A 13,456-nucleotide genomic window follows, 5' to 3' on the forward strand; every position below is an offset into this window, starting at 1 on the left:
ACAGTCATTTAAAGCGAGAGAAGAAACGAAAATCAGAAGCAGCCTCTCCGTTGAGCAGTAATTGGATGTTTCAGGCCAGTGTCTGTGTATTTTCCCAATCCGAGCTGTCGCTTTAAGACAACGATAGCTTTGTGTCCGATTAATTCAGTGTACAGCGACGCGTTAGTGGAGAAGCTTCATTTGACGACCAGCCACACTGAGACACTAAGCTGGTGTGTGCGCTCCAATACAATTTCCACCTGAAGCTCTTATTGAAACGTGGGTGTCTTTAAAATGAAGACATCTTGAGGATGGGTCGCACACGTTTGGATTAACAGTCTGCAGCAGCGCGCACGAAACGAGGGACTTTAATTTATTTTTTCCCCCTCAACCATCAGCTGGAGTTAAAAGCACATCTGATCAGAGGAGGAGGACAGAGGATCGGAAGGCATGTCGTCGGAAAAACACGGTGAGTGTTTCAGTGGGGTTACATGTGACATAATTGAGCCACTTCACCCAATTCAGCTGTGAATGGCTTTCTTTTGCATATGGTTTTATATCTGTCGTCTGTTTGATCCAGACATCACATCGCTGTGTGTGTGTGTCATTGGCGTTTTCCTCCAACACAACGTCTCCCATCAGCTGTTTCTATAGGATGCTGCATCGCTGTGTGGGTGCAGCCTGGGAAAGAAAAATCCCCACAAGGCCTTATCTCATGTCTGCGCTACTCAGCAGAGAGTTTTAAAAACACTGTCGGACTTCAAGTGCTTCTATTTTTATCTAAGACGATTTGCTCGGATTTTCGTCATTTTTGCATAAAAAAAAGCTGGACATTTATAGAACAGGCTAATTCATAATGTCCAGTTTTCTCTTTTCTTTGCATGTGTGTGTCTCGTAATCATCATTACGCACAGGCCTTCGTTCATGTCTCCAGACCGTAGTCATCAGTGTGGGTGTCCGGTGCGCGTGCACGCGTGCACTTGCGCGTGTGTGTCAGCCCTTGAAATGAATCCTGAACGGCTGCTCCACTAAAACCACATCGGGTCTTGTCAGGTCCCAGTTTCCTGTTTCATGACTTTACGACGTTAAAGCGCAAACTGAAGTTTGAGTCACAGCTTTATATTGAAAATAAATAACTAATCTCACAGTGACACCTAAAGTTGCTTCAAGACATCCTGTACTGTGTAGGAGACGCGACTCCTGTCTCCTGCTTTAATTTATCTGCGTGGCCAAGGATGAGCAACCAAAACTCTACAGCAAGGTATGAAATAATTAGCATCGAAAATGCATCGGTTTTGGCTCATCGAACATCACTAGTGCTCAGTATTGTCAGTTTACCGAGTGTGAGGTATTCGTTTACGCCTGCAATGCCTCATGAATGCAGTGTCCCTTGCATCTGCACTGAACCACCAGTTCTTACATGTATAATTTAGCCACTACAACCCTGGTCTCTGTTACTGGTAACTCATCAACAACAAAAAAAGTCTCCAATCCTATTCTGATTTATGGATTTCTAACTAAGGTTTAGGCACGTTATTTATGTCCTACTCTTCACAGTACTTCAGTACATTATAAATCCAGTCGTTCTGAGGAAAACGTGCAAATAGAACAGGAGCCAGAACACGTTGTGAACTAAGTTATGAAATTCATGAGTAGAATCCATCTTCTTTTCCTTATTCTGTAAACCAGTTAAATAACAAAAACAAATCCATTCATGTCCCACTGTGTGTCAAAGTGTTTCTCCCATGATGTATTTTAATAATTTCTAAATAACTAGAGGTAACATTTTTCTAAATCATTCACCAACCGTTTGGAGAAGGACGTTTTTGTCTCTCACCCTCTTTAGATTTGAAACCTAGATCTTAAAGAAATGATCCGTGGTGGGATGATCTGGAGTGGGAAAAAAGCTATTAAGTGTTTGATTCAGTTTGGTCCTGATGTAAAATTGGTAGCATGACATTTGAAAATGTTGTCATTAAGCAACACTGATACAGCAGGAATAAACAAGAAGAGCAGAGTGAAGTGGTTCCCGGTCCGGATGTTATAAACCCTCTGAGGCTTTTAAATATAAAAATAGCCAAACGCAAACTATTGTTCAGTGAAATTACATGAAACCAATGGAGGACGTTATATAGTCCCAGTTTTACTTTATCTTTAATGTACCATAAAGTAAAGGCCAGTTTATTTTACCACCACATTGAGAATGATGACAAAAAAATCATCACATCATATCAAACATTTGCCTCAAGGGACTTTACTCTGCACAAAATACGTCATTGTTTATCCTCAGACCCTGGAATCGGGAAAGAGCACACCCCCCCCCCAAAAGCAAACGTTAGCAGGAAAGCAGTAGATTTACGTTGTGGACAATCAGGACGTTTGTGTTTGACAAAGTAATCTCCCCATGAGGTCCATTAGTACCTGTAACTCTGCTGGAGCTTTCAGTCACATCACAGTGAAGCTGGCTGGAGGTCAGTGAAGGCTCCAGAGCAGCTAATAATGCGCTGTGTGCTGGGGTTGTTTTCACCAAACTCTACCTTTATTTTGCAACTCCGGTTCTTTCTTTTTTTTTTTTTTTTTTTTTTTGTTTGTGCATTTACAAGTGTTCCAAGCTCTGGGTTTCTTCTATAGTTTCCACTCCCATTTTATCACTTTCTTTAGACCCGAATGGAGAAATAGGCCCAAATGAGCAGACAAAACACCAACAGGAGTTTGCAGAGCAGCTCGCCGCATCGCCTCATAACCTTTCCTCCCCCCCTCTCGGTTTCTGGTCAAGTTCCTGCTTGTGACAGAGTTGGGGACTATTATGTAAAACCGGTCCCCGAGCACAAGTCGTCATCCCTCATCGCTCAGCTGCTCCTGCTCTCTGACTGTGCCTCCTGTTCTCCTTCTGCCTCATCGTCCTCACCTCTGTCTCTCTTCCCTCCTCATGTCCCTGTCAAATTAGATTACAGCACCCTCGGCCACTTCCCTACTGCGAAAACACGACACCCGATCGGTCGTTTCCAATGTTAAGCAAACGCAAAGGGAGCAGAGGCGTGAGCATAAAATATTCAGACGTCCAAAAAACCGGATGGATGCTTCATTTCAGACCATCACATGAAGAGCTCCATCTCAGAAATGTCACATTTCTAACAGCTAATAAACCATGATTTGTAGGGGGCAGGAGAGAAAAAGGCCTTTTTTTTTCTTCTGCAGCAATTGTCAATCACTGTCATCATTAGCAGGCGGTCTGCTCAGGTTGGAAAATATCAGGCTGTTTCTTTCTTTGTGGAGGCTGTTTTGAAGTCTAGCAGAGGAGCTGCAGTCTGTGTAATTGTTTTCCTCACTTCAACAGTGAGATAAGACATAAGACAAATGTGTAGCACTGCTCGAGTTAGATAACATGCCCTCGCTCTTACATCTGTGTCTTACATTGTTCTTCCTCTGCCTTTTCTATTTGTGATTCCTCTCCTGCCTGCTTTCGTCTTATCCTTCCTCTGCTCCACGTTTCAGGTCTTGATGACTCTGGCCGTCAGACCATGCAGCCTCCTCCATACCTTCCCGGCCCACAAGACCCCAACGTACCCCAACACCCCGGAATGGCGCCTGCCCCGGGAACCCAGCCCAACTACCCTCCTCCACCCCCTCCTCCAGGCTCAGAGGGATACCTTCAAGAAACCCAGTTCCACTGCGCCCCGCTCGGACCTCCTGGGGCTCCACAGGGCTACACCGTCCAGACCCAAGGACCCGGAGGCACAATGTCTCACCCCCCTGTAGGATACCTCCACCCGGGCTACCCGCTTCAGCTGCAGCCCTGCACGGCTTACGTACCCGTCTACCCCATGACATCGGTGAGTCAGATATGACTTTTAATGGATTTCACAAGTCTGACTTCAGGCTGCTGCAGAATAACACCAGTCTTTGTTCAAACTTCGGACTCTTTTTTTGTTTTTCCACGCTTCACATTTACGCCCTTAATGGGTTCATATTTATTCTCACTTCATTTTGCAGGTCCACGGTTTCTAATAATTTACTCGCAAGCCTCATTCTGGTGCTATAATCATAGGGGAAATTCAGGCAGTGGTATGTCATTTTATAACAAATTTATTTACATACATGTTTTCCTTTTTAAAGACAAACTGCATTGTAATCCAGGTAAATTAAATAATCGTTCTTATACCTGGTTCATTAATTGCAGTATTAAGTAGACACGGAGCAATTTATGTCTCAATTTTTGCTGTTGCCTCTATTGCAATCGGTTGTTGTGACTTTAACTATTTGTTTGGTTAGTTTTGTGCAGGCAGACAGATGTATAATCATACAGTGTCAGTCACTTAAAAGACTAATTCTACATATTGCATGTGACGCTTGAAAAAGCATTTTTCTCAATTTCTCAATGAAAATAAACTAAAGACCTTTACGTAAATCCACAACAAACAACAAATACCACAAAAGCCTTACATTTATTACTTTATTTAATCTACAAAAATTATATTAATAAATGTTACAGAAGTATGTGAAGTATGCCTTCAGTAAGGGGTGTGACTTTTTTTGCAGTAAGTTTCCTTTAAGCATTTCCAGTAACTCGTGATCAGCCCTGCACATTGCCTTGGAGGGATTTTAGCCCATTCCTCCTTACAGAGCTCCAGATCCTTTGCCTTAACTGCCTGCTTTCAGGTCCTCCCACAGCCTTTCTACAGGGTAGAAATGACTCTGCCATTTCAAGATAATAAATCTCAGCTTGAACCATTCTTCGGTAAAACAACTTAGACTTGTTGTCTACAGTATCAGTTCGCAGATTGACATTTTGACTTGTTGAATTGGCTGGTACAACTCAGGATTCATAGCTCCATCAATGATGACAAGTCGTCCTGGTCCAGAGGCAGCAAAGTAGGCCCAAATCATGACCGTCACCATGTTTCACAGATGGAATAAAAGACTTATGCTTTATTGTAGTGTTAGAACCAATTATAACAGGCGAAATAGTTCTACTTTGGTCTTATCCATACACAGATCATTCTTCCCACAGTTTCCTGAATCACTCACATGACTCTAAGCAAACTGTTGAGAAGCAGCAATGTTTTTTTTTTTTTTTTTTTTAAAGACTTGTGGTTTCCTTAATGAAATCTACAATGCACATCATTGTTATTCAGTGTTGCCCTGTTAATGTACTTATGAACATTAGTATATCCCACTGCAAAAGAAGCCTTGCTCTTAGTGAAATCTTTGTTGGTCCACTAGTCCTGGGGAGGGTAACAGTGATGGTGAACATTCTCCATTTGCACATGATCTGTCTGGATTGTTTTGCAGCCTGCTGAGCAACAACAACTCTTCTTCTAAGGGTTTTCAACGCTTTCCTTTTTCAAACCAACGACACACATAAAACTCCATAAGAGGCAGGTGAAATTGCTTCAATAACTGTAAAATCTTTTAAACAGAATACACTTTTCTTGAGATCATGTTTCTAACCTGGGGTTTGGGAGGTCGCCCTGTCATAGAGCTGTCTGGGGTGTATCCTGCCTCTCATCTGATGAAAGCTGGGTTTTTGTCTTTCATTTTGATCAAATTGTTGCAAAAGAATGATTCATTTTCATTAATAAATGGGGCTGATAGATTTAATTCTACACCCTAAAATTCCAGAAAGCAACTTAGATATGAAAGAAGACCAGAAACTGTTTTTAATCTTCCAACACCATCAGTCTCTTTTTATAAATAAAAACTTTAAATAAAAATGTAAAACAAAATCTGCCACAAGTATATTTCTATAAATTGATGTGATTTAAGTTAATGTACTTACATTCTTGTGAACAGGACAGCAGGGGTGTGGGTAGAATGCAGTAAAATGTCATCAAGAGAAAAATCTGTGTTGTACATTTGCTCACATTGCAAATTCACAGAGCTTTTTCACACATTTCCATTATTAGATAAAGCTTAGACATACATGGTTCTTTAATAGGCGCAATTTCTGCATGAGGACAGAGATTGTCTGTGTGCAGAATAAACACTTGCTGATTACAAAATTGTATCCATGGTCACATATAAAATCAATTCTGAACATTTTAAATTTAGCAGAAGCTGAAAGTGACAGCGCACTTCCTCCGTTTTGTAGCTCCCATTAATTAAAGCTACATGATCTGTGTGTGAAGATGATACTGACCCAGCATAAGAGGCAGTCACGTGTAAGCTCTGTAGGTGGTTTGGAAGAAGGAAAGACCAGCAAAAAATGCCCAGTCTGCTTTGAAGGCTAATTATCAGGGGCTCTGGACTGTTGTTAACTCGTTTCGCATGACTTGTATGAGAACCAGACTGTAAAAGAATTATTCCAAATTTATTTTACAGACTGCTGTCAAAAATGCAAATGAAGCCTGCTGCTCCCTGTCTGACAGCAGTAATCCTAGCAGGCTCTGTATCCCTCCCTCTGCTGCACTTTTATTCCCCTCTCTTTGCTAATGTCACCTTATTCATGTCTCTTTTCAGTCACGAGTGTTTAGTGAGCTGCTCTACAACAGCTTAGTCTGTTAAAATGCACTTACCATGGCTCGTCTTCTTCTCTCCCTCTACACAGGGTCAGCCCTACATGCCAGCTGCTGGAGCCCACGCGGGGATCCCTCCGAGCCAGATTCATCCCATGCAAATGCCACCCAACATCACCCTAATGGACCGTCGGCCACCACACGACTACCTGCCCATCGCCGTGCTCACCACCGTCTGCTGTTTCTGGCCGACAGGCATCATTGCGATCATCAAAGCAGTGCAGGTTAATACCACTTCATCCTCTTTTTGATCTTTGGTTCCCATTAACATAATATCACTTTTACCTAGGATTTTGGAATGCTCTTCTGCCTTAAAAACATGAATTCAGTCTTTTCAGGCAGCATGGTGCTGGAGTGGTTATTGCTGCCACCTCACAGCTAGAAGGCCACACGTTCGAATCCCTGGCTGGCAGTGGCCTTTCTGTGTATAGGTTCTTCCCATGCTTGCATGGGTTTCCTCCCAGTCTAAAGACATGCAGGTTAGGTTGAATGGTGACTCTAAATTGTGTGAGTGTGAATGGTTGTCTGTCCGTGTATGTCTTTCTGCATTGGCCCTGAGATAGAATGAGATTTGGACCCCGCATGACAGCTGGGACAGCTGGGGCCCGCACTACCCTAAATAGGATAAGTGGTTACAGATAATGGAAGGATTCAGTATTGATGACTAAAAAAATACAGTTTTCTTTATTTTTCATTTGTTTACCAAAGAGACATCAATGAGCCTCAGTCATAAAGGCTTAGGCATATAGTGTTGGTTTTCTTTTGCAAACCCATTAGCTTCTAAAGGCAAATGTTGAAAAATGGGTCATAAATACACCTGCTGTAAATGTAAAAGGCCCATTCATTGCTGGGCACTGCACATTTTTGAAAAATGTTAAAGGTGAGCCCCAGACAGGGCCAGACCAGTCCTGTCTACTACAAGTTATGTTTCTATACAAATGATCAGCAAATACATTTTTGGAGGGAAAATAATTCCAATCCGATTGTGTTTTCTGGTAGCTTAATGAAAATACATTGTCACAAATGTTGCTGCTGATGTTAATGTCAGTACAATGACCCCAGATAATGTATTTTGTCCTCCAAAACATTTTACCACACACACACCCAAACACCAGACTCTGCAGGCAAATTTGGAACTTAATTCATTCATTCAAATGCTACATTGCATCTAAACACAACCATCCACTAACTAAGATCCTCTTGAAAAATGGGTTTGAAATTCCAGTTGTTGCATAGGAACATAATTGTTAGGAGACAGGTTGAACCAGCAAACGATACAAAAGTGCTAAAAGGAAGTGGACAAAGTTCCAAAATCCAGGCAATAAATCCAATCCAAGAACAACAGACTAAGAGTATCCAGCTGGCACTAGATGAGTGAAACTGGCTACTAGGAACACTGGTCTAAATGGGAGCAGGTGAAGCAAGTGTGAGGGTAGAGTATGAAGATTGCTTCTAACTACTAGGTGAGTGTATGCAGAAGGAAAATGGGAGGGAAAAACCTAACTGTGACAAATAAACTTCAGCATCCATGTGCATCGTGATGAAGTACTGTAACATGTTCTCCAGGCCAACAGTTTGAGTCACTCATGTTTTTTGTATTCGTTTTTGGACAATAATGGAGCTTTATGGTGTAGGGGAATAAGATTGATCAGGATTTAGCAGCACAGCCGGATAAAATACATTGACAGTCGGAAACACATAGAATACATTGAGCCCTATTCATGAAATCACGTTGTAAGATGGGTTTTCAAAAGTTGCTTTAAAGATGAAAGTGTTGTAAAGATGATGAGAGATGAAAACTAGCAATTGTTCCCATCTCAATGGCCTTTACATGATACATGATGAACGGAACACAGCAGGGGGTTTGTAAACAAACCCACAGACATTTTCCGTTGCATTTGAATACTCAGATTCTCTGGAACGATCATTCCTCCCTGAAGATTTGTGTGAAAACACGATGTGACAGGGTTTTTTTTTTAGGCATTTGTTTGTTCCCACCCTTATGGACTCCAAAATAAGTGAAATAACTGAATCTATTTATTGTGCAGAGTTGAAGCACAGAAAAAAAAAAGGATAATTCTCTAAATTCTTTAAAATGGTTTTGGCTGTAAACAAGAGAGAGCAGCACGAGGCAATATTTTATAGCTTTTAAATTATGCAGAATCAGAAGAAACAGAACAAAGAACATGCCTGTGCAAATATCAGTATTTAGAAACGATCAGTGTGCTGCTGCTGCTCTTTCATTACACGTTGTCTACATTACTTGATAACTTGCATTAAAAGGCCATTTACTGATAACATACAGGTTAAGTCGAGCATGATGTTCAAGCTTCATGCCTTGTCCTTTGCCTCTGTAATGGCAAACTACACTGACCAACATGACAGGCCACATTACATAAGTGCACCAATGTCGACAACCGGACGCAATGGATTTTTTCCTCTGGGCCTGGTCAGCTGGCTTTGAGTCGAGTTGGGCTGACAGGGTGTAGACCCACTGATCTGAGCTGTAAATGCTGCTCTGGTGCGGTGATGTTATGTGGAGTGGCCTCTTTCTGCGCATTCAGCCTGTGCTGCAGTGAAATCGATCCAGCCACGGTTGTTTTAAACTCTCTCCTGCTCTCACCCGTGCAGTGTGTCGTTACATAACATTTGTTCTAATTTCTCTTCTCTCCCACACACCCACCTCCCCTTGCCTCCTACATCACATAGGTGCGTACGGCGATAGCCCGAGGGGACATGGTGACGGCGGAAATAGCCTCCCGTGAGGCCCGCAACTTCTCCTTCATCAGCCTGGCGGTTGGCATCGCCTCCATTGTGCTGTGCACCATCCTCACCGTGGTAGTCATCATCGCCTCGCAGCACCACGACGACGACTGGGAGCCGTAACTCCACGCAGACGGAAAATGACACGGCATATATTAGCTAGCTAACTACTCTTAATCATTTGGAGGAAATAGGAGCACTCAGAGAAAATGCACTCATGCTTGCTGATTCTCTGTGTACAGACACACACACACACACACACACACACACACACATATACGCACTGCCAACAGACATGTGACAGCCAAAAACAACCAATCACATCGGATGTTTAAATGCCAAATAAAAGCAGGTGTAAAATGAGGCCCAGAATTGCTGTTACCACAGCGACTGCTTAATATTTACTCTCAGATATGAGCTGAAGGAAGGAACAAAGCTCATTGCATCAAAAATTCATTTGACACACATTAATTCAGATGGCCTGTCAATGAGTTTTAAATGTTCCAACAAGTGACACCATGGATAGTTAAATTTACACTGTATTAATTGAAGTACAACTGTTTCTTCCTATTAAGTGTCATGTTGAAACAGTGTTGATTTACAGTGTTGTTATATTTCTGATATTGCGATCAATACACCAAATGGAGATTGCACTGACAAAGTGACCCTCTGACCAAACACACAGTATATATTTTATTGTTTTTTTAATGTTATATTTGATATTTTAGCTGGATGAGATGATACTTTAACCTCATGACTTATATGTTTGTTAGTTTATTTGCAATCTGTTATTTATTTACTTTACTTTATTTCTCACTTTTGGCTTTGTCTGCTATAATTTACAGTATATCACAAGTTTATTGCAGCCAACTGACACTTTGAAATGGCTTAAATTTGCTATCTCATGATGATGATGATAAAATTGCACTTTGTAGTAACCAGATGAGATGACGCAGCTGCTTTTATTCATAGTTCTTATAGTGCATGATAAATATAAATTTAGGCTGAATGGGCTTTTAGTGCAAAGATAACTTGTCTCACAGCTGTAATAGGAACATTTCCTAAAATGTTCTATGAGTGTGCGGTACAGTATTTTTCCAGCTGTTCAACTGTCAAAATGAGAAGATTAGATGATTTAGGTGATAAGTATTTAAAATGTAGGTTTTGCAAAAAATATTTTCGCAAGTATTTTAGAAATGTATTGGCCTATTTTGTGTTGGACATCTGTTAGCTCATCAATCTCAGACACTGTGCGTGAAACTTTGGTGCAGCGTATGAGGCAACCCTGCATGCCATCCTCAGTTTGGTTTGGTTTTGTCCTAAATATTGAGGCTAGATGTGCGGCTGTGAGCTCCTATAACGTTGTTTCACTGTTGTTCTGCAGCGAGCTTTAGACCACAGGTTCCACGATGTCGCTCCGAGCTATTGTTTGTATGGATGTCGCTACTACGTGAGGTTGCTGGAGTCATGGGACCTGTGAAAATGAATGTTTCCAATAGAAAAGAGAGAGAAAATATTGACGCCTTTATTGTATGTAGCACTTTCTGCTTTATGAAATCTTTGCTCTGGTCCCATTCGTCTGTCTTTCTGTCTCTCTCCTCTCAACACGAGTTATTGGACCTAATAACATATCTCTTCTGCTCCCCTGTCTTGTCTGTTGGTCCCATTGATGATGCTATTTTTAAAACAATTATAAAGAGGTATGAAAATGTTTGTTTGTGGACAATGAACACAAATAGAGAAGGTATAAATATGTTTATGTTGTAGTTTATCTTTAACAAATATTGTTATTATTATATAATTAATGTTAATATTGTGTACAGTGGACACTGTGGGGCTTGTATTTATAAAACCTATGGTTGCAGGTTAGAATTACCTTACTTAATTGTAGTTGATGTAAAGAAAAATGAATTAATCTGAATAATATTTTCTCTGAAGGGATTTTTTTTTTTTTTGCTTACGTCTGTAACAAGAATAGCCGATATAAAACATTATATAAAATTCAATATTGTTATTCCTTCAAAAAAATAATTGTCTTTTACTCACCGATGCATTTTAACAGGCAAAATGTGATTTAAAAAGTAGTTCTTTTTATTTAAAATTATGTTGAAATAATATAAAATTGAACCAAGAAGAAAATTAAACAGAAAAATGGAGGGAACCGCTTCACATAAAGCAAATGCAATGAATTAATATTGCTACTGCTTCAGCTGAGACATTACTTATGCCCAGGGATATTTTGTACATGACTTTATACCAGGAGAAGCAAAGCAAGTAAGTGATTGGGTCACTCGTACTGGCACATCTGGAAATGACAGCTATAAACCCGCTAAACCTCACATACTGTAAAGGGACTGCACAGTGCACCCCTGCTGCCCCAACCCCTCCCCTAAGTGGGGCCCCAAGCCTCTGTGTCACATCTGGACACTGGACACTATTAGTCAGGACAATCAGCTACTGTACCTGTCACTACAGTGTTAGCTGAGGGTGGGGGTGTTTGTTCGGGGCCTCCATGGGCTTCTCTACCTGGGGCCAGAGTCACGGTTTGTTACTGCCTCATTCATCTTGCATTGTTACGTCTGTAGAATTGGATAAAAAGGCTCACATCACCATCATGTCTTTACGGTAAACTGTGCAGCTGCCTCGCTCTGTCCACAGGTGAGAAAAATACGTCGAAAACAGGACGTTGAACTCTGAGCCTCGGGGGTCGCAGCCCCACTTGTTTTCCAACGACCCCTGCACTACGAGCAGGGCTGCGGCCCCCGAGAAGCCTGGGTCTGCAACAACTCTAAATTGCTGTTTTTACACTATAACCTTTGTACACGTTTTAAAATCTGATGTAATGTATTATTTATTAACCTTGAGGTGTGCTTCTAAGTGAATTTTATTATCTTTGGATAGAGTTTGTTTCCAGTGTTTGCCCTAAGCTGGCTGCTAGTTTTGTATTTACTATACAGACATGAGTGTTGATTTTGTCATCTAACGCTTGGCAAAAAAAAACAAAACAATTCCCAACATGTCTACCTTTTCTTTTTAGCGTGCTAGCAGAAGAAAAAGTCAAGATTTTTACTTTTATCTTCATTTATTTTCCTGAATTTACTTCAGTTTCAAGTTTGCTTCAGTTTGATAAATACAGGCCCCGTCCGTATACAATGAACAGTCATAGTTCAGTGTTAAAAGAGTAAATGAAGCACAGTACTGCGTAGTATTATTACTCTATAGGAGACTCTGGCAGTGAGTGTGCCTGTACGCTTAGCATATCTAGTTAATACAGCGTTGGCATCTATCTTCCTGTGTGCTTTCAGATAGGACTCTTCTGTGCTCGGTACCATGAGCTGTAGCTGTTTACTGTACAGCTGGGAGATGTTTTCCTTGTTTTCTTTTGATTTTTTGTTTGGATTTTCAGCTTTTCAGTAAATGCGGCAGGTTGCTTGTTCAAAGAGCCAAAAATTACCCGTGTACGTGTGGTTTTCTTGGGGTTTAATATTATAACTATGTTCATGGCTGTGTTGCACATGCATTGGTTGTTTCTGACTTCAGTTGTTTGAGTAATGAATAAAAGAATAAATTTGGCTTGTGAACGACACGTCTGTGCCCACGGTGTCTCATTCTTAGGGACTGCTTTTCACCTCTCCGTCTCTCTGTGGCCTCTCCTCTCTTCATCTCTCCTCATCACTGACGTGCTATTTATAGTTGCCCCGGTTTTCGCCCGCTCCGTCTCTCGTTTTCCGTTCTCTGTCAGAACATGAACTACAGTATCGCTCACTATCTCGTATTTAATCACACAAGGGTTTTTTTGGTTTGTGTTTACAGCTGTTTGTTTGCTTTCATGCATCATCTGCATCACATAAAAATGATTCTGCCTTCCTATCCAGGCAGCTTGTCAAATTTAATACAACAAACTAAACGTTCTTCTATCCAAGTATTTTTTGGCAAATTTTTGCCTTTATTAAATAGCTTTAGGTCCGGAGCCGACGGGAACCATGTTAGAAGAGAGAGTGTGCAACCTGCAGCAAAGGTCTCCAGCCAGACTCAAATGCAAGTTTTCCATCACCAATGCTCAGGTGTAGAAATCGAGTCCAGCAAAACAATAAACGCTGAAGAAACATAGCAAAAGAATAGTAATAATTCTAAATGTTTTTATCTGTCAATAACATAGTGGGGTTGCTTGTTGCACAGCAATCACACAATTGCTCAGA

General features: G+C 41.1%; 1 protein-coding gene across 1 annotated transcript; it reads left to right on the top strand.

Moving 5' to 3' along the window:
- Positions 1–108: 108 nt before the first annotated feature.
- prrt1 (proline-rich transmembrane protein 1) lies at positions 109–12,843 on the top strand. Its single transcript, XM_067496804.1, has 4 exons — positions 109–448; positions 3,475–3,812; positions 6,527–6,718; positions 9,204–12,843. The coding sequence occupies exons 1-4, from the start codon at positions 430–432 to the stop codon at positions 9,378–9,380; spliced, it is 726 nt and encodes a 241-aa protein (XP_067352905.1). The 5' UTR covers positions 109–429; the 3' UTR covers positions 9,381–12,843.
- Positions 12,844–13,456: the final 613 nt, after the last annotated feature.

This window comes from Channa argus, chromosome 1, assembly GCF_033026475.1.
Source record: "Channa argus isolate prfri chromosome 1, Channa argus male v1.0, whole genome shotgun sequence".
NCBI classification, from domain to species: domain Eukaryota; kingdom Metazoa; phylum Chordata; class Actinopteri; order Anabantiformes; family Channidae; genus Channa; species Channa argus.